This window comes from Saccostrea echinata, unplaced genomic scaffold (assembly GCF_033153115.1).
Source record: "Saccostrea echinata isolate AGI-Se365-2 ecotype Australia unplaced genomic scaffold, CSIRO_AGI_Sech_v1 ptg000045l, whole genome shotgun sequence".
In the NCBI taxonomy this organism is placed as follows: domain Eukaryota; kingdom Metazoa; phylum Mollusca; class Bivalvia; order Ostreida; family Ostreidae; genus Saccostrea; species Saccostrea echinata.
Window position 1 is genome coordinate 4,333,430 of NW_026889794.1, and position 22,089 is coordinate 4,355,518.

The following is a 22,089-nucleotide window of genomic DNA, read 5'->3' on the forward strand; positions in this document are numbered from 1 at the left end:
TGAAAATGAAAGTAGTTAAATGTACTTAGTACTATCATTATAATCTTTTACACATTTTCTTCACAAATGTGCAGGTTAGTTAATTAAATTCATCACATTGCATACTTTTTATATAATTGCAAATAAACTGGCCTCTTTTTGTAAAAAAAATAATAACGTCTTGAGTGTGTCATCGGTCATAGGACATACACACCTAAAAATTTTCTGTTATCTGTCTAAAAATAGGATTAAACATATATATTCCTGTGCTATATACAGTGGTCTATTCCAAAGATTTAATCCAGTTTCTTATAACATTCAATTTCATTTGATATTCCATTTTTCTTTTCTATATCATATGTGACGTGGCCACCTCAAATCACTGCTCCAGTTATATGTGTCCTTTAGAGTTATCCCTCTTGTGTTGTTAAATCTATACATGCCTAAAAATTCTAAAGTAAATGTGAATAAAATTATATTCTCCCTTACTTTGTTCATCTGAATTTAGATGAATTATATTCTAAGTAATAACAAGTAAAGGCCAAAGTAGGAATGCTACTCGCTATAACCTTAAATCAATTAACATACATAAATTAATACACAATTATAATATTACCATCTTTACCAATATTATTCAATCTATTGTGTAATTATTTTTGTCAACTAAACAAACAAGAACTGGTATTCAGACAACGTCTCCTTCTTGTTATAATATTACATTCTTCTGCGTGAATATACGTTTTTGAGGTTACAGTGAGAGTCGATAAAGAATGTAAATGACCGGAAGTGTTTACAGTTACTTAGTCACGTGTTCTATGATAATTATTTATAGCAAGTAAACAACGAATTGAATCTAAATTAAATTCTCCCTCACTTCGACGTTCGTTCGTCCGAATTTAAATTAATTCTATTCTATAAAAAAATCATAACAAGTAAAGACCATAGTAGGAATGCTACTCGCTATAACCTCTATACAAGGGGCAATTTTAAAAGGACTTTATAATGAAATGATCAATATCCGTCCCAAAAATCAAACTCAGATGGAGAAGTCTATATTTATGTTTTTAACCAGCGGAATACCTGCGACTTCAAAACATTACCTATTTTCATTAGCTATGGCGTCAAATGTGAGATATGGCGTCAAGAAGATTACGCAAATTAAACATTTCAATGATTTTGAGATTTACGTGAATATTTTAATTAAAAGTCATAGAGCGCAGGTCTGTTCCAACTCAATGTTTTGATACAGTGTGTAAAACTATAAAATGAATGAAATATATAAATTCTGTATTGGAGCAGAATTGCGCTCTGTAAATTCTATCGTCAAAATTGTACAAATATTGTCCATTTTGTCCTCTTTCAAGATTAAAAATAACAGAAAATCCATGTACAGTCTCGTGTCAAAAGTATTCGTAAAAACATGGCGTCGCTCAGACTGAAATTCGGTAACGCGTTTGTTTTAGACATCGTTTTCAGAAACGAATGTAGAGTTATTTCTCTTACTCTATATCTAACTTCACTAGAACAGGCATTTATCACGTGAGTGGTTGATGACGTATTTTGTCGTCTGCATTAGTTAATTTCGGACTGTAAACAACCATGGGTAGAAAGGAAAAGGAATTATGTTTGGAAGAGAAACAGTCGATTTTATCACTTAGAAAAGCATATGAATTAAAATTCAAAACCTGTTAATTTGATATAATTTAAAAGCCAATTCACTGGAAATGTTGGTGAACCTGTCTTTTGAAACAATAACCCAGTTACCTCTTCTGTAAACGTCTGTCTTTCCCAATAAATACTCAAAATGACATATGCATCATGAAATTTTAGATCTGACATTTTTAAATTCGTACGCTTACTATATCGAATGAAATATGTGGAGATAACGAACAGTAATCGAGCTCGAAAGTCCATTAAACATTACAAAATAGGACCAGAGTAAACACGGACCTCTAAAACATCAGAGGTGGGATCAGGTGCCATGGAGGAGTGGGCATCCCCTGCCGACCGGTCACATCCGCCATGTGCTTCTTTTCATGATCGGGAAATAACGGAAAAATCCGTCGACAATTCAATGTGTAAATAATGGCCTAACAATTAGTATGAAAAGTCAGTCAGCATTTGACTTAATGATAGATTGTATTTGCTGACAAGGTCATTGTATCGACCATAGAACTTACGAAATGATGACTTTAAAGGAGACTGCTGACATTCTTGTTTCATCAACTTGTTTGTCAATAACTTACCTCGTTTTAAAAATTGTTCATACGTAGAGCATGCTCTGGCGTATCGAATGAATCAATTGAGAGATATAAACCCGTTATGCGGGTGATAAGGGTATATTGCTGCATAAGTAAGGGAAGTTGACGATTGAAAAGTTAAAGTCATCACGTTTATCATAAAGCTTTGTTGTTAGATTAACATTAACGTCTTTTTCTAAAAAAAATATCCAAATATGAAACAGATGTTTCAGACTCTGTGGTATCTTTTATCTCAAGCTCACCGGGATACCAGCAAACACAAAGGGTAAAGAATTTTATGCTGCTTCGTTTGTATGCGGATTTTAAATTTTATTGGGATGCCTTAAAAATGGTGCATTCGAGGAGTGCAGAAGGCCATTAAAGCCTTTTCTCAATTGGAAAGCAATTGTACAAGAAATAAAGTATATATAAGATGTCAATTACAAACCAAATACATATATTCTCAGTGTTTTTGGAAAGGGAAATCTACCCTTTTTAAGGTTTTAGTTGATATACTCTACATCATGTCTATTCTATGTAACGCTCCATTCGGTATACACTAAACAATGTCTATTCCTTTTAAGACCCTGTTTGGAATACATTACCACATCTACTCTTTACTATTGTAAAACGAGTTAAGAGGGTTTCGTAAGAATCGTTCTTTTACTGCATAAACAAAAAGAACTTTTTGAGAGAATAATGGATGAAAATGATCAAGTTGAAAAACATTTCTTCTCAAGGATATCACATTAACTTTTCTAAAAATGCTATTCATAGCACGCTTCCTATTTTGAAACATAATCTCTGCATAAATAATAATAATGAATTTCAAAGAAATATGATAGGGATGTCGGAATTAACTATTCAGTATTCTTGCTTGCTATATGTCTTTTACGTAATTGAAAATGAGAGGCCAAAAATTGCATTCTTTTCAAATTCTTCATTAATTCCGACGATTTGTAAAACTTCAAGATGTCAAGAACATATCAACAATGGCACAGGATTCTAACTAAAGACGTTCTAACTGAATACAATATTTTATTCCTAGTTGAACACTTTATAGTGCATTTTACAAGAAAATGGGAAATAGAAAGGAATAACTTCAATGTGAGAATTTTAAAACAAATTTGAAATACAATAAACGATCTAATATGGTCAATTTATTTTGTTTATTATGGTTTATTGACCACACCTAATCGTGTTTTGTATTTCAAAGATTTTTGAAATTTGAGAGTGACCTCAGATAACACTGCATATCTGTAACACACATGTGTAGTCACCGAATTGAAATAAATTCTGATTAAATTAGGACTAAGGTATATTTGAAATGATATACATTAACTTTTAAAAAGGACGCCTACACTTCCTAAGATTTTCAACTAACACGCAAAACTACTATGAAAGAGTAAGATGTAAAATATGTAGTAATTAAAACATTCCCATCACCTTCTTTTTTGAACTCGGTCAATATCGCTTACCTTTCGAGAGTCAGATTTCTGTATATTTCGTGTTTTGTTCGAATTAAACATGAAAATTAGATAATTTTTATACTTTACAGGAATGAGATTATTTTTGAAATTAATATTTGAAATTATTTTTTGTAAATGCAATTTGTTTGAGCTTTTCCCTATTTGATTTTATAAGAATTCGATTATTGATCAGCCTGTTAGTAAATGCTGCATTATATGTGTAATTAGTCTTTTTAAAACTCATTTTAATAATCTAAAAATCAATTTAACTAAACCTAAAACATATAAATTTCATACTCTTGTGAATGATATTTAATTGTATTCAAAGATTTTAATTTTTAAGATTTAAGTTAAAGTTGCGTTACTGTTTTATTTCTTTCAATAACGTGTGCACATAATCCCATAAGTATTTTTTAAACTCTGATTCTGCTCTTTTGCAAAAATAAATAAATAAATAAATAAATAAATAAATAATAAAAAATAAAAGGGGAATGGACAGCAGGGTTGAAGACATCAGTACTCATGAATCTTGTGTAAGCTTGCCTTCTGTGATGTTATTAATCTTCCTAAAGTAAATACACAGTTTTTGTTTGAATGTTTTATGGGTGACTTACAGTAGCCTTAAATTATTTCCCACAGGCCTCTATGTTTTTGAAGAAAATAAATATCGATGTTCGATTATGTAAACGTAAATCGCTGACCTAGTTAGGTAAGAAGAAAAATTAAAAACGCTAACAACAACATCTGAGCATTGCAAAAGACAAAAAGAACACTCACTATAGAACATTACATACATTTGGCATAATGTAATGTATACACATTTGAACTTACATTTAATAAGATAATACACTGTAACATAACTTGAAAATTATTTTGAACAGACATTATGAAGTCTATATGCGTATACTAGATGTTAACATTATATATAAGTTTGTTTGCTTTACGTCACCTCTAAAATTGTTAACTCAAGTTGGGACAACACTACATGGGGTATACATAGAATATACATTGTATACTGTAAACAACATAGATACATTCTCACTATAAACTCGTCGAATAGTATATATGCACTAGAATCTTACGAAGAAAAACAATACTTTGTGTAGTTTATGCCTAAAACCCTTATTTGTTGGGTAGATATGTAATACATGTCCACTAAAGCTTGACATAGAATAGATGTGGTTTAGTTTAACTAAATCCACCAGAAACTTACAAAATAGTAAGATTTATATACCTACTACATTATAACCTTATAAAGATAAAACATGGTTTATAATATACCCTGGAGTACTAAAACCTTTTACAGAATAGACATTTTATAGTGTATATCTACTATAGACCCTTATATTATTTTTTTTTTTTATTTATTTATAAATATTATAATAAAAATTACATATAGTTTATATGCGTTAATATAATAGTCATGGCGTGGTGTGTATCCACTGGAGCCTTACGTAGAATAGATCTTATGAAATATACGAGGGTTGTTAGAAAAGTTCGCGGACAAGTTCTATTGTGAGCGCGCTATTTGCATGAAATCAGTAAAACTCTGCAGGTAAAAATTATACGTATTTTCCAATTAATATGCCAAAATTTGGTGTTTTCCGATGATCTTTAAAAAATAAACAGCGAAATTATTTAGATAAAATATGCTTCACGGAGCATGTTACTTTTTCGCACTTTTACATTTCAGAGACATAATTTTGAAATTAAAAATTGCACTGTTGTAGCGCATTAAGATTTATTATATTTCACCTCTCGCTAAGGTATTTATGAAACGTCATTTGGCGAAATTTTGAATTAAATTGGAGGAGTTATGACTATTTTATCACTAATTATAGATGATCAATGCGTAAAAACATAGCCAAGAAATGGTAACGTCATTGAACGTCTTGGAGCACCGAGCTATTAAAAATATGTGTGCAGACAGGGAAATGCCCGAAAGAGACTAAAATGTTTTTAGATTCTGTTGGGGATGGCTTACACGTATCTAGTACCAAAGTGTTCAAGTGGTAGCAACTTTGTAAGAATTAATGGAAGGATGGGCATTTTTGATTATCAACTCCTGCGATACCCCAATATCCTGCTCATCGCATGGACGTTGCGCCAATGGATTTTGCATTGTTTCTCATAACTGATCGCTGAACTGCGTAGACATTGTTTTAAAGATCTCACTAATATCCGATACGCCACAAAAGACATTAAAAAATATATAACATGTCTTGATATACTTATTTAATTTTTAAGTCAGAAAAGGACAGAAAAAGTCTATAGAAATGAAAGATATTTACAACTGTGAAAAATCTTCACAGGTCTGGAATCAGGTTGTCACGTCGCCTACCGTCATAAAACGTCAAGTGATTGCTCCCTGAATCCGATGACCGCGCAGTAAAAATCGAAGTATATTTTCAAAATGTTAGTAAATGGACATGATCTTTTACATACTAATGAGCAAAAGATAAGAATTCAATTAGACATACGTCATTCTTCAAAGTTTACAATATATTTTCCTTAAATCAACTGAAGGTGTCCGCGAACTTTTCTAACAACCCTCGTATATTAACTATACTAACTACACGCTTACAGTTATAAATAAAGTATACAAACTACAGTCTTAAATAGAATAGTCATAGTGTAGTGCATACTAGAACCTTACATAGTTACACAGAATAGGCATGCTGTAACGTATATATACCTACTGGAAGTGCACATAGAATAGGCATGGTGTAATATATACCGAATAGAGCGTTACATAGAATAGAAATGGTGTAGTGTATACCGAATAGAGCGTTACATAGAATAGAAATGGTGAAGTGTATACTGAATAAGGCGTTACAGAGAATAGGCGTAGTGTGATGTATACCGAATAGAGCGTTACATAGAATAGAAATGGTGTAGTGTATACCGAATAAAGCGTTACATAGAATAGGCATGGTGTAGTATATACCAAATAGAGCGTTATATAGAATAGTGAAATGTATATACCAAACGTAGAATACACATGTTGTAATTTATACGAAACATAGTCTTAAAAGGAATTGACTTTGTGTAGTGCATACAAAAAAGAGCCTTTAAAGGAATAGACATTATGTAGTATATACCAGACAGAGCCTTAAAGGGAATACACATTGTGTCGTGTTAATAGAATAGATCTTTACATAAAATAGACATGGTGTAGAGTATATCAGCTAAACCTAATACGAATAGACATTGTGTAGTGTATACCAGATAAATCCTTACATAGAATAGGCAAGGTGTAGCGAATATCAACTTACTAAAAAAGAATAGACATTGTGTATAGTGTATACAACATAGAGCTTTACATAGAAAATACTTAGCGTAGTATACACCAAATAGAGTATTACGTAGAATAGATATGGTGTAGAGTATATCAACTAAAGCTTGAAAAAGAATAGACATAGTGTAGTTTATACCAGATAAACCTTTGCATTAAATAGACATGATATAGAGTATATCCACTAACTAAAATAGGAATAGACATTGTGTAGTGTATACCAAATAGAGCCTTACATAGAATAGACATGATGAAGAGAATAGCCACTAAATCCTCAAAGGAATATACATTTTGTAGTGTATACCAGATAAACCCATACATTAAATAGACATGATATAAAGTATATCCACTAAATCCTAAAAAGGAATAGACATTGTGTAGTGTATACGGCATGCATCCTTGAATAGAATCGATCTGATTTAATGTATACCTCTCATGTACATGTAATTTTGTTGCCGTAGTTTCATTATTAGATTTAGAGTCGGCATTTCGCGGGTTCTATGGTCGATACAATGACCTCTTTTGCCGATGGAGTTTATCATTATGTCGAATGTTGACCAGGCACGTAGCAGAAAACGGGGGTACAAAGTGCCTGTTGAATGGCGTCTTTCATACAAATTGTTAGATTATTAATTTCACAGGGTCGGTACTAAGTTCATATCCAATCGTGTGTGTCGATCTACTTTAGTCGTCCACTAAAACGAGGTACAACTCGCACATTAAATCTTGTTTCGAAGTCTTTCCGATGCTGGAAAACGTAAACAAGAGATTCAGCTTTCACGAAAACCATCTTTCTCGTTTGATATTTACAATTATTATACCCCATCTCTCCGAATTCAGTACACATTGAGACCCGAGCCGAGAACAGACAACATCTTAGGAAACCCCATGCAAGTTGTAAGGCGGAAAGTGATTGGTCTAAAATGTTCTAGAAAAACATTGTTGACCAATCACGTCCCCGTTAAAGGCTAGATGCATTGTTGAGCGAATTTAGTGGACGACTTAAACTACATCAACAAGCTTGACAAGATATCGGATTTGTGAAACACGACTTAAACACTTTGTAAACGACCCTGATAATATTTTTATTAAAGAATAAATGTTGCTGTATGGTTCCAGTCGTTAATAGACTTGCTGGAAGGTATTTAATTGAAAGTACAGTGTTTTTCAGTTTGTAATTCGAGCTGACGTTTCCTATTCCTTTTGTATACAAAGTGATCACACGTAAAATCAAGTAAAGTATGTTGCTTGCCGCTGTGATTATTTTCACACTAAATTGTCTACAGATTTTCCCCTTTACTCGATCATGACATGGGGCACATGGCGGGTGTGAGCGGTCGACAGGAGATGTTTGCTCCTCCATGGCACCTGATCCCACCTCTGTTTTCAGAGGTCTGTGTTTGCTTTGCTCACAATTTGTATTGTTTAATTGGACTCTTGAGCACGATTATTGTTCGTTACCTTCTCATTTCATTTCATTTCATTACATCAAGGACAGTATTGATTAGAGCAGGATTAAAAACTGTTCAGGAAAATAACATATTTATTTGTCCTACTAAATATCACATATAAAAGAGGATTAAGGAACACGATTTTGCATACGTAGCTGTATCCTATTTACAGCAGTGAATCCAAAATACGTAATCGTGTTCTATTATAATGTTATATAATTCTCCATTCTCTGCCAACTTAATCGCGAGTGTGCATTTTCCTCTTCATAATGTAACAAATCATTTATACATTTATAAACATAAAGATCATTATCAATGATAATTCAACATCAATGCAATGTTATATATGAATAGTAACTTCGAAGGAGGACATCTAAATACCCCAATCTGTTGCACACTATAAAAAAGTATTTCTATGTCATAGTGTAGTAGGTGCATAGTTTTATTGGATATTAAGATATGTGTCTTTTATTGAGAATTTTTACGAGAGTAGTCGTGGAATAAAATCATTACAAAAAAAGTGAATAAAGAAAAATTTCTCGAAAAGAAGGGAGGGGGTCACACTGTAACATTCTATCTTTCACTCGGAGCTTTTAAGAGGAAATTACAAATAAGAAGCTTCAATGGTATATAGAAATGAATTGATGTGAACATATTTTTTCATACTCTTGTAATATCACTTACTATCGATTGTATATATATATATATATATATATATATATATATATATATATATATATATATATATATATATATATATATATATATATATATATATATATATATATAATTTAATTTTGTTTGTATTCTAGCCTGTGATTGGTTAATATCCAAAAAGGAACACAAATTATTTCTGTATAACCTGGTTTGGTATGGGGACACACGCCCCTGACAACCAGCTGAATCATCTGTATGCATACAACCCTCTCATTTCCAGTCCTCGGGATTCATGGAAAATTCCAGATTTAATAAATATACATTTAACTTCGAACAATAATTCGATCTTACCACATGTAAACAAGCTGCTAGGCCTATGTATCAGTTTTTACCTCCCCTCGCTTCCCATCACTTCCGTTTCTTCCGTTACTACGGTTGTATTATTGAGCGGCAAATTTGAACTAATAAAAACCAACGAAATTTTACACCCATAGTTATTTAATGATTTTAAAATTAAATTATAAGGAATGACTCTAATTCTTGAATAATTTGGCTAAGAATTAGAGTCATTCCTAAAATAAATAAATAAATAAATAAATAAATAAATATATATATATATATATATATATATATATATATATATATATATATATATATATATATATATATATATATATATATATATATATATATATATATATATATATATACACACAGGGTGTTTCATAATATATGTTACATTTTTAAATCTAATTATTTTTCTTACCTATCATATTTCTATTACAAACTATATATCATTTTTTTTTTACATCAAATCCTGCATTTTTATTCCATGTGAAAAAGTCAAGGAAATCATTGTAATACAATGATTAATTGTGACATAAACGCCGATGTCATAATTTGAATATTTTTCGAAATGGACTTAACTTATCAACATATTGCTGAATTGCAAAGCTGTTTTTTTTCAATACATGTCGCCAATATTCATTCAGAAGTTGATGAAGGAAATATTCCAAAAGAATGGAAGCTCTTTAGGATGCTTATCAGAAGGCTAGACAAGGTTAAAGGACAGGGACGGGTAATATGCGATAAATGACACAATAACTCCAGAAAGCCTAAGGACTTCAAGAACCGAAGATTTAATTGGTAAAGTGGAGACTCTTAGATAGTTTAGCAAACTCCTTAGAAAACTGTCAGACGGATGTTTTCAGAAATTGATGCTGTCAATATCAGCATTTCCATCATATATTGAACTTTGAAATATGATATGAAGTTATCAGCGTACAAATTTTCAATAATGCAATACCCCAAGAAAAGAGTTTGCTCTCTGCATTCGCCAATCTCAATCTTTGGGCTTTTTTCTGGGGGAGGGGGGTCTTTAGGAACAGGCCTAGGGTCTACAATCCTAGACAACAGATACTGAATGAGCTCAAAAGAAACAAACCTTCAAATGAGGAGTGTCTAAGCAAAAATTTGTGACAAGGTTATACAAATTTCGAAAAGCAACTTTCATTTGTAGGTGTAATAGTGGAGGTCATTAAGAACATGTAACGTGGACTTTTGACATTTTGAAATTCAACGTAACAAAAATGACGTAATTTAGAAATTTCTCAAGTTTTCATTAATGTTTGAGATTTCGTCCGGTTTTTAATATTTTAGTTGGTAATTGTACATAATGAATCTTATGGATATATGCATCAAGTTGATAAAAACACTTGTGTGTATCTTTTTCTTGTGTTTGTTAAATAGAAGATTCAAAATGTAACATATATTATGAAACACCCTGTATATATATATATATATATATATATATATATATATATATATATATATATATATATATATATATATATATATATATATATATATATATATATATATATATATATATACTGTATATATATATATATATACTGTATATATATATATATATATATATATATATATATATATATATATATATATATATATATATATATATATATATATATATATATATATATATATATATATAATGATAATCTCTGAGATGCTTTATCATAAAAGTGCATATCTATCTAAGATAGATTATAGAGTAAACATTAAATTTAATGAATATTAAGGTTTTAAAAAATGTTCTAAAAGAGGTAACATGATGTGGGTGTAAAATAATGAAAATAATATGCGTAATTAATACAAATAATTAATTGTACGCATATGGGCATATGAACGTGTCACTTATTACGAGCACCACGTGACAGTAAACAGGAAGTTTAAGATACAACTTACTAAACATCGCTGACTTAGGGCACTAGCCTATTTAAAGACTTGTGGGAAGTCGACCGTCGTAATTCGGGCATTTGTGTATTGAGATTTGTGGAAGAAGGAATAATTTGAGAAAATGCCTGTGGACTTTAACGATAGACAAGGTAAAATCTTGTCTTAAATTTGTGTACAACTTTTTTAAACTAAGGCATTAAATTTAAGGGCTAGCGCTATTTTTTTCCTTTTATTTTTCTTTGTCAAACATACTTTCGATATAGACTGTGAATTGTTCTGCTTGATAAATCCATTTTAATTTTTTTAAAAATATCTATGCATGTATATGATTACTTGATCAAAATTTTGATAGTATAGTAGGAAGGTAACAATTTAATTTTATTTTAGAGATCACAGGGAAATATTCTTTCTATATAACTTCCCTAACACTCCTGGATCATAAATATACCGAATTACTTTTCCTGATTTCAGGTTAAAAATTCTATACATATCAATTTAATATCAGTTTTTAACGTTCAAAATAGCAAGTTTACACGACATAATTATAAATGACCCTAGTATATACGTATATAAACGAACTCCCTGTAGCAATGACTATACGTAAACTTTATACCATTTTTACTTTGAATTTTAACAGTTTGCAAGTTTACAAAAATCATGTTAATAGCACACATTTACAAGATTTTGTAGTTTAAACTATAGCGATGTGCAATCAAGCTTTGCTATATGACAAGACCCCCTGGGCCAAGTTTACCAGTGAAGCAATCCATTAAGATGTGACCTGGTTTAGGGATGGACTCGTTATGTGTAATAATAAGTTTATTTCCTTCCATTTGTTAAAGTGTAGGCAATGTCCATATTGAGAGAGAGAGAGAGAGAGAGAGAGAGAGAGAGAGAGAGAGAGGAATATTGTAATATCTTGTAATATCTTTATAATTTAAAAATTTGGACGAGAAAAAAATTATTGCCTGTATACATGGTGTATACGTCTGACTACTCAAAAAAGGATTAATCTGTGCTGAAGATAAAGTCATTGACAAATATCCCGTTAATTATGCGACTGTGCGTTTGTAGTGACATAAAAATGTCTGGGTATCTAGGTCATGTCACACATCAAAGTGCCGCAGTGCATGTGGATGATTTGATTTGATTTTTAAAGACAGACAAAAGCTTTTGACATTGATCAATATCTATTCCATATCATGCAGTTGTCTAACATTTTCTTTTTTTTTGTAAATGAGAAGAATAAAACCTTTCAACTAATATCCACAGTGGGCTTGTTAGCAAGGGGTTTCCCAATGAAAATTTACGAGTTTGAAAGTGGATGGATTTTAATTAAGATGCTCACGACTTCTCATCATTAGCCATGAATGAGAGTCGACTGTTTTAATCCGGAAAGCTTTATAAGTACCACTTACGTACATTTGACAAAGCAATCAAGTCCCATAGCTTCCTTTTATACTCTAAAATTATATATAGATTGTATATTTATCAAGAAAGGGAATGATCTAATGTTAAATTGTGTACATGAATCATGTATGTGGTAAATTATCAAAATCAAAATATACAATCCTTTTCCTAGTTTTTTCCCCTCAATATAGGTCCTGAATGTTTATTTATATAAACATGTACAATGTTTTTTTAGGAGGGAAGACATATGGACAATTAAGGAAGAAACAAGAAGATGCATTGGACCAGATCAATAAGGTTAGATATATAAATATCATTATAGACATGTATTTCTATGAAATTTAGATTACTACAGAAAATTCTAGTAAAATTACAAAAGATCTGTGTCCATGTACGTTGTACGATAGCAAAATATTTCTGTTTCAAGGACTTTGTGGATGGTGAAGCATATAGCGATGTTGAAGATTTGGAAGAGAAATTAGTGGAATACAAAGGTATGTACACAAATTTATAGGTCCAGAGAGGGCCTGTAATTATGTAGGTAAAAGTTTAAATTCGGCATGGCTTAAAATGCGTTAGATATCAAGATATAAGAACAACGAGCTGGAAGGAAGATAGGTGCCTGTAGCAATCAAGAAAAAAAAAATAAAAAAAATTAAGAAAATATACGTGTGCTTAATGCAATCTTCCTGTTTGAATTGATTAGAAAGCCTAAAGAAAACATAATGAAACAAATGATGTGGTATGCACTGTATCATGTTTTGTTTTGTTGTAGCCAAGTTTATGGAATATGATCTGGACGACTCTGGAGATATCGGTAATTTTTTTAAGATTTGATGATTTTTTAATAAGGTTAATTATTCTACAAGCACTAAAACCTAAATGCTAACTCCTATATTTTCTATATTGAAAAAACGCAAATACTGGGATTATTAACCTCGATATTACGGTGCCAAAAAGTTTGCTTTTGTTTCTACATACATTAATTAAACTTTCTTAATTTTTAAGAGTAAGAATCATGATATTTTTTTTCTTCGGTCGGTAGGTGTTTCAATGTATATATTAAGATTATTATTTACATAAAATGCTTCCTTAAATAGATATAATGGAGTTAAAGCAAATGATGGAAAAGCTAGGGCAGGCCAAGACCCACTTGGAATTAAAGAAAATGATAGCGGAAGTCGACACGGATAACTCCGGCACTATAAATTACACAGAATTTCTGAGTATGATGCTTGGAAAGAAAAACTCTATCCTTAAGATGTAAGTTAAAGTTTAATTCCACAGTTGTTTTTAGCACAAAGAACTCGCTTTTCCTTTGCCAGTAAAAAGCAAAAATGATGCCAAATTGATAACCTTTTTTCAAGAAAATGAAATTGTTATTCACTTTTTCATTTTTGGTTTTGTAAGAGGTAGCCAATATATAATTCTTCTTCAATACTTTAAAAAGTATTGTTAAAAAGTATGAATTATATCAGTCAAATGCTGCAGTCATATGCATTTCTAAGACTTCCCATCCCCAGACAAGATAAAATACAATATTGAATTACTTTCATTTTATTTTTATCTGCAAACTAAGCCGAAAAATCTATGAAATTATTGGGAAAAATTATTGGGAAAAAATATTTTATAAGAAATTATTCACAAATTTCTATTTGTAATATCTTATTGTAGAATACTGATGTTTGAGGAAAAGAGTAAAGAAAAGCAAAAACCTACAGGACTTCCCCCGAAAAAGTCCCTCGCAGATTTGCCATAAACAGTTGGGAATTCCATAACAGTGGGTGTTGATGAGTGAATCCATAATGAACATATCAGGGTAGAGAGAGAGAGAGAGAGAGAGAGAGAGAGAGAGAGAGAGAGCAAATCGATTTTTTGTAATGAATGATGGATATTATTTTGTAATGAATGATGGATATTATTTTGAAATGTTTTACAATGTAGTAAATGTTATATAAAAATTAAAACACTATTTTTCATTATTTTCATTAAGATACTGAAGATTTTGATGATGATTATAGAATTCAGAGGTTTTGGATGGATATAACATGTGTTCATGATATGCTTGCTGAAACTTTACTGACTAAAAGACATTAATTTTTTTATGACGTTTGTGGATTCTAACTGAAACAAACAAGTTACTGATGTACAAGTATCACTTTTCTTACAGGATATCAAAAGGCAAAGTTCAGTTTTAAATCCACACCTTAATCATATGTTATCAAATAAAATAATTTTTACATACACAATCGCATTTCTTTGAAATACAAAATTCTGGTTGTATTAAATTATGGTAAAACAATGGATTTAAATGCATGCAGTATCCATACTGTCTTGTTTATAAATGCAACAGCACGGACATCTGGGACAAAGTTTGAGTACAATGTTATTACATATGATAAATGAAATCAAGATGACAATTATTTGAACTAAAACTGAATTCTAATAACAAACATCTGATATTGACACGGTACTCCGAACATCCGCACCGTAAGCACCATCTACACGCATATAAAATCTACACGTATTCGTTACATAATAACAAACCACTAGTCATTATCAGTGAAAGTGACTATGTTAGTACTTCCTGTTATTTATTGGCACGATCACGATTGTCATCATGATGACATATGTGTATATATTAAAACTGAAATGATAAAATTCAAATGATATATGTTCATAAAAAATTACATATTCATTAATTTTCATTTTTGTCAATAACCTGTATGTAGTTTCCTTTCATACAAAGTATCGAAGAAATGAGAATTATTTTTTCATCAAACTAATTATGCCTACTATTTCAGTAAATATTCTGTCAGTTCAAGTTATCTCTCTTTGTTCTGTTTGTCAATATGATGACATTATGAATAAACGTATAGATCTCAGATTCATCCGTTTTGACGTGTTCTGGATTTGCTTTAGTCTAGATACTTAATACCAAGGTCAGAATGCATTCAAAAGTGAATATACACATTTTCAAATATCTTAATTTCTTAGATGAACCTCTAAAGAGAGCAAAAATGTTCAATTATGTACATTTTATCAAGAGATCAGGACATGTTATCTTAATCAGCAATTATATCGTTCAAAATCCTCCAAATTCACTAATGAAAAACGTGAAGATAACGAACAGTCATAATTTCGATCCTCTGAACAATTTCATACAAATCGTAAACAGGACAATAACATGCACTCCTGGAAACACCAGAGGTGCGATCAGGTGGCTTAAGTAGGAGAACATCCGCCGTGAGCACTTTGTATTGATCAAGTAAACTGAGTAGTCTGTAGTCTAAATTGGTATAAAACCAGTAACCTAACAATTGGTGCGAAACGTATCAGTCAAACATCAACCCAATGATAGATTAATTCATATTTTCTTAAAAAGAAAATATTATAGGCGAAAATCTCTCTTTAAACGAAATCCCTGTAACATCAACTATTCGCCAGTACCCTGCATCAGTTTAAAATTTGATTGTTCTCAGAACAAGCTGATGTGTACCGATTCCATATGCATGTGATAACGGTGCAGAACTAAAGAAAGTTGACGATGGAAGGCTGAAATCATTGTATTATGATTATACTAGTTTAGTTTTTAGTTGGCAATTCACGTCTTTTAGTCAGTAAAACATCCAAGTAACAAACTCTAGTGTGACTATCCTTGCTATTTTTGTTCTAATTTCTAAAACGAGGCAGGATTCTGACAAATAAATTGATAGTACAAAAATATCAACAATCTCCTTTGAATTTAAGATTTTGTAAATTCTATGGTGGATACAGTGACCTTGTTAGCTATTACAATCTATTTGGTGGGTCGAATGTTGACTGAAGTCTTTCATACAATTTTTTAGGCCATTATCAACACACTGAATTGCCTACGGATTTTCCTGTTTACCCGATCATGACAAGCGACAAGGGATGCTCACTCCTCCGTGACACCTCATCTCACCTCTGTTCACAGAGGTTAGTGTTTGCTTTGCTTACAATTTGTATTGTTTAATTAGATTTTTGAGAATGATTTTTGCTATTTATCTTTACATTTTTTTTTAAAATAATGGCCATTTAGCAGTTTTACTTGTGCACTCAGTGTTGCTCTGAACCAGTATAGACCACAGACAAAAATAAAGCTAACAGGAGGCACATTTGCCGAATGCTAACTTCAGTCACTTCTTTCTTTCCTGACAAATAATCACCGAATACCCTTTTAGTTGCCATCAGTTAATGTAAAATGATTTAAGTAACACAAGGTGATGTGAAGTTTTCAAGTCGTGCCGTTCATCTCGCACAGCTGCACAATGTTTGATCTTCAACAAATATCTTAGTTTTATTTAGTAACATTATAAACTTCACAAGCTTTGCAAACAATATCACTAAAAAACGATACCCCGAAATCTTCAATACATAATTTTAAACATCCTTTTGTATACAAAAGTATATAAATTTTATGTTCAAACAGAAAATGTTAAATAAAAAAAAAAACATATTTGTAGTTCAGTTGAAATGTACACGTAGAGAAATAAACCACAGTGTTAATTCATTGTACATCAATGGTTGAAACATTGCTTTTTACAATAATAATGGTGATGATAATTAAATGATACGATGATTAGCTAATGATGATGATGCAATAACGATCGAAGATTTAAGGAAACATTCAGTCGTTTGAAAATCCCCAAATATTCCCATGAGTTATCACTTTCAAATCATCTAACCATCGTTGAATATTGAATCATCATCTCGCATCGTCCTCACTGCTGCATCAAAGTATCTCCGATTTAAGCCATTAGATAATAAAACACAATGCTGTGATGGTTAGAAATGTAGTACTTTTTTCAGGTATCTTGAGATCAATCATAATCCGGGTTATTGTAAAACCAAAAATCACAACAAGACTCAAAAAATGTATTTAACTATTTATCATAATTTATGAGACAATCAAAAAATAAGTCACACGTATACATGTATAAGACAATTAAAACTTGAACAAAGTCACATATTTTAAAAACAGTCACACGATTATTTATAAGTTATAACATTTGCACCTTTTTACACGCTTATTTTGCGTGTTTTATCGTGTCACCTTATTCTCGCCTTTGGAGGGTATTTTTACTCTCAGTATCAACAAAAATTTTGTTGCTTGAGATCTTCACAACTTTGTTAAACATTAGCATTATCTTAAAAAAAGACTAGTTAATCATTTGTTATTCATTAATTAGAACCGATGAAATTCTAGCACATTATTGAAAGTGTAATGATTGTGAGGTTAATGACAACATTATCTGATGTTTAAACTGAAATATGTTCTACCTTTATTGCTTTGGGGACAATAGTTATTTTCCAAGAAAGATAAAGTGGTGTCATATAATATAAACTTGTTTTCCTTAAAAAATTGAGAGAGCGAATGTAATTTTGGAATTACTGTCTGCTAGTAATGAAGACAAAAGAGTTGTTGAAAAGATACCAGTTGGAATTAAAACAAAATGTCTTCTGCAATACTTTGCACTTTTTAAATACATTGTTTTTTTTCCAAACTAGTATTTTTTCATGATTATAACGTATTAATTTTACAAAATAATAGATTAGAAAACATGACTATATACATAACATTGGATTTCATAGCAAGTAATTCTTTCAAGTATTGCGTTTTTTAAAATGCTGAGGTAGAATTGATTCCAAGTTTGAAGCAGTTGAAAATAATCACAGTGGAGATGGAACATATTGTGATTCCAGTTCAACTCTACATTTACAGTAATTCCTTGGACAAAACCCTTGCTTACAAACAGCATTACACCACTCTGAACCACGTGATTGCATCTTAAATCTCAGGTCCATCGCTTCACACACAATCTTCCTCCGCACTGGGTTACAGTTACATGTACACGTCCGCTGTGGACAGAATCCCTGGCGACAGTTAATTTCACACCAATCATCATATCCCGGTTTTAAGGACGGTGATAAGTCATGTTTGAAAACAAAACAATATCGGTCACATTTTGGCACGTTTGTTTGAATACTTTGCACAATTTCTTCAGGTTGTATGGCGTTTAAAATGTCTGCATTTGGTCCACTTGGGCTGATAAAGGAACTAGGGATGTTTGGGGTGCTTTGAAGTGTTGGGATCATTGTTGTTTGAGTCACAGTTTTACCTCTTAATTTATCAGAGGAGGGAAAATATGTCACATCTATACAAATAACATAAATATTTTAGAATTATGATCAATTATTCAATTATTTTTATTTATTATTAAGTTGAATTGTCATGAATTAAAACATCTATAGTGTAGCTTTTACATAAAACCTTAAGATTATTCTTTGTTGTTTTTCTAAGAATCTTTTTACCTTGTACTGATTTAGGCGATGAGCAGGACAGAAAGTCAGACATTGGTTTAATTGTGGCATCAATGTATTGCTGAAGATATAAGGCAGCAGGTTCCCCACAATTTTCTTTTGCTGTTAGAAGAAGACAGGAACGAACAGCGGAGGCAAACCTGAAAATGAGAATTGTTTTTAAAAAATAAAATCAATTGATGTATGGCTTCCAAAATTGCACTTTTAAATGATACCAAGTAAAATATGATTTCCAAAATTCTGTACAGTAAAATGACAGCAATTGAAATTTTTGCTCTAAGACCTATATAAATATTTATGCCTAAATATACACTAAAATAACAAAATATGTCTTTTATTTTAAGAAGAAATAAACTTTAAATTAAACAATAAATGCTTACCCACATAATTCCTTTGATATTCCTTTTAATTCCGAGAGATCAGACATCGGTAGAATGAAGTTTTGGATCAAAGTCACTGCTTCAGATGTACATTTCTTCATACTCTTGTGTGAAGCGTCGCTAAACAGGCAGTGGGCATGCTCAATATATCCTAGTTAAAAGTAAAATAAAAAATAATAAAATTAAAAAAAGAAATGAAAATTTTCTTGTTTTAAAGAATTAGTGTTCTTATTATGAGAGATTAATCTAGCATTGAATATTTTTAATGGTTTCGAGCATGCCAAGCTTCTAACAATTGCTACTTTATTTTCTATCTGAAGATAATTTTTGACAAATACATGTAAGACATGTTTTTAAAATAGACATAGAGAATTATGAGGAACATTGTATGTTACAATATGTAGTGGCCCAAATTTTATTAACGCCTAAAAAATTAATCACCTGATAAAAGTATGGGAAAAATCAAGCTTTTCAGCTATTAGATTATATAAAGATAAACCTTGTTTTCCCTGTGTGCAGAGGAAGGTACTCGATGATTTCGCAGTATCATAAAGAAGACGGTCTTCTGGATTGCATGCCGACATTTTCTTTTCAGAACAACTGAACACTTTATGAAGTCCGCTGAAATTAAATATATTTAATTTATGAGAAAATGTATGTACAAAAATGTCTATTTGCAATATTTTCATATAATCTTTAAGATAAATACTTTTAAATTTTCTAAAAAACAAAAAGATATGGTTACTGTGGTTTAGTAAACTGCTTTTAATGATTATTCTTGCAAAAAAAGTACGATAGAAATCAGATTACTGTACGTGTACATAAATTGGCGTATTCAAAATTTAGCGCAATCAAGGGGTATGGAGTTGTTGGTGTAATCATGAATTAGCTCTTCACATGTCCGTGCCATGTATTGTATTAAAAAATGATTTATTAGCAGTATTCAGGAATTAGCGCATCGTTGTCCGCGCCAAAGCCGCTAAAATATGAAGCCCGCTTTTTTAAGTACACATACAGTATTTCTTTGAAATTGGTGCGTAAGAGTGCTTTACAACTTTTTTCTCCTTACCTGCATACATTATTGACTTTAAAAGATGGAGAAATATGCTTTGGGGTCGAGCTTGGGACTAAATCCCCCATCGTGGCAGTAAGTGGAGACCAGCATTTGTTGGCAGAAGTTATGTCACAAGTTTGACTGAGGATTCCTGCTATGAAGACAGATCGGTGTTAATAAAAGGTAAGTAAAACATGTATATATATATAAAAAGAGCTAAGATACATGAAAACTACATAATGTTCTATTGATATAAATTCTCTATTTGGCGCAATTCAGTGGGATGAATCTATATTTTAACACTCAATTCAAGTTATGCATATGAAATTATTTTTCATCATAATTCTTTTGAATAAGTAACTAAAATTGAAATTCGTCATTAAAATTAGAAGCAACTTCAACATAAATACAATATTTCATACATACCGGTTGCAAAACTAATACACAACAACGTCTTCAGTAAGAACATTGCCTTTCTCGATTATGGATAAAAAGAATAATTGAACGGCTATGAGTTATCCCTCTTGACTGTGGAAATCGTAGTAAATTTTGACAATTGTAGATGGGGTTATGTCTTTTGTAGTAATGCCGGCTGAATGACATTCCTAATGTTTTATTGGGAAAATCTGTGAAGCGTGTCTCATTACGTAAACAAAACATGACACACTTGGTTTGTTGTGGGTTGTATTTTACATGCGTCTATCTGTCATGATAGACATTTCCTCGAGAAGGAGGTGAAATGTGTAAAGTACGTCAAAGAACAAATATCGTGAAAATATTGTGAAAGAAAATTTATATCTTTACGATACATTTAACGAAAGAGCCAGGCTTTAATAAAAATAAATTTAGTCGTAAATAAACAACAAACATGTAGGAAAAATGAATTGCCAATGTTGATAACTAATAATAAGACTAATTTCATTTTTTTTTACAAATATTTTTCTAATAAATATCTTGTCACATACTATGGTTTTGAAAATCGTTCATGTTGGTGCTTTGCAGAAAAATAAAAAAAAAATAGGAAGGTAAGTGACGTAATATGTGGTGACAGATAAAACGATTCGGTGGTTGGAAAGATCTCTTCTTTCCACTCATTGACCTCAATTTTGATAAATTACCCAAAGTTTGAAAAAGTGGTTCACAATTAAATTGTCATATCCTTAATTTTGAATTCAAAATACATGTAGCAGTAAATTAAAAAAAGTACATAATGACAAAATTATTGTACTTTTTTTACTCACTTATAATTATTAGCTTGCACAAAATATTTTTTATGACAAATTACATATAAATGATTTAAGCACTGTATAAAGAAGGATAAACAATTCTTTTATCACTATTAAATTTTGTAAAGAATTTCGTCAGCAACTAAAAAAAAATATTTTAAACACTTTAATTTTTTAAAAATTGGGAAATAATAGATGGATATTTTTTTGGAAGATACAAAATATGATACCTTCAAATAAAAAGAAAAGTCACACCTTTTCATGTATTTCAATAAATAAATAAATAATTTTGTATCATACAATTATGCTATTAACTATCTAAGG

At 30.9% G+C, this 22,089-nt stretch overlaps 2 protein-coding genes across 3 annotated transcripts; one reads left to right on the forward strand and one right to left on the reverse strand.

The window, feature by feature from the left end:
• The first annotated feature begins 11,382 nt into the window (after positions 1-11,382).
• On the forward strand, positions 11,383-15,647 carry LOC133201572 (allograft inflammatory factor 1-like). The gene is made up of 6 exons (XM_061337371.1): positions 11,383-11,499; positions 12,996-13,057; positions 13,188-13,254; positions 13,536-13,577; positions 13,861-14,023; positions 14,435-15,647. Exons 1-6 carry the CDS (start codon positions 11,472-11,474, stop codon positions 14,517-14,519), a joined length of 447 nt encoding a protein of 148 aa, XP_061193355.1. The 5' UTR covers positions 11,383-11,471; the 3' UTR covers positions 14,520-15,647.
• A 2,724-nt stretch (positions 15,648-18,371) lies between these two features.
• LOC133201765 (uncharacterized) lies at positions 18,372-21,054 on the reverse strand. Of its 2 annotated transcripts, none has more exons than XM_061337561.1 (6): positions 20,966-21,054; positions 20,555-20,693; positions 19,985-20,106; positions 19,486-19,636; positions 19,097-19,245; positions 18,372-18,939 (listed from the first exon to the last, which is right to left on the reverse strand). In XM_061337561.1, the coding sequence occupies exons 1-6, from the start codon at positions 21,006-21,008 to the stop codon at positions 18,455-18,457; spliced, it is 1,089 nt and encodes a 362-aa protein (XP_061193545.1). In that variant the 5' UTR covers positions 21,009-21,054; the 3' UTR covers positions 18,372-18,454. The 2 variants fall into 2 exon arrangements, with proteins under 2 accessions (XP_061193545.1, XP_061193546.1); XM_061337562.1 differs by having other exon boundaries at positions 20,555-20,690; positions 20,966-21,044.
• Between the last annotated feature and the right edge of the window lie 1,035 nt (positions 21,055-22,089).

Excerpts from the sequence above, each read along its gene's own strand:
- LOC133201572 (XM_061337371.1), top strand. The coding sequence starts at position 11,472 with ATGCCTGTGGACTTTAACGATAGACAAG. Across the intron at positions 11,500-12,995 it reads GGACTTTAACGATAGACAAG|GAGGGAAGACATATGGACAA; the intron begins GTAAAATCTTGT and ends ATGTTTTTTTAG. Across the intron at positions 13,255-13,535 it reads GAAATTAGTGGAATACAAAG|CCAAGTTTATGGAATATGAT; the intron begins GTATGTACACAA and ends GTTTTGTTGTAG.
- LOC133201765 (XM_061337561.1), bottom strand. The coding sequence starts at position 21,008 with ATGTTCTTACTGAAGACGTTGTTGTGTATTAGTTTTGCAACCG. Across the intron at positions 20,107-20,554 it reads AAAGTCAATAATGTATGCAG|CGGACTTCATAAAGTGTTCA; the intron begins GTAAGGAGAAAA and ends ATTTAATTTCAG. Across the intron at positions 19,637-19,984 it reads CTGCACACAGGGAAAACAAG|GATATATTGAGCATGCCCAC; the intron begins GTTTATCTTTAT and ends ACTTTTAACTAG.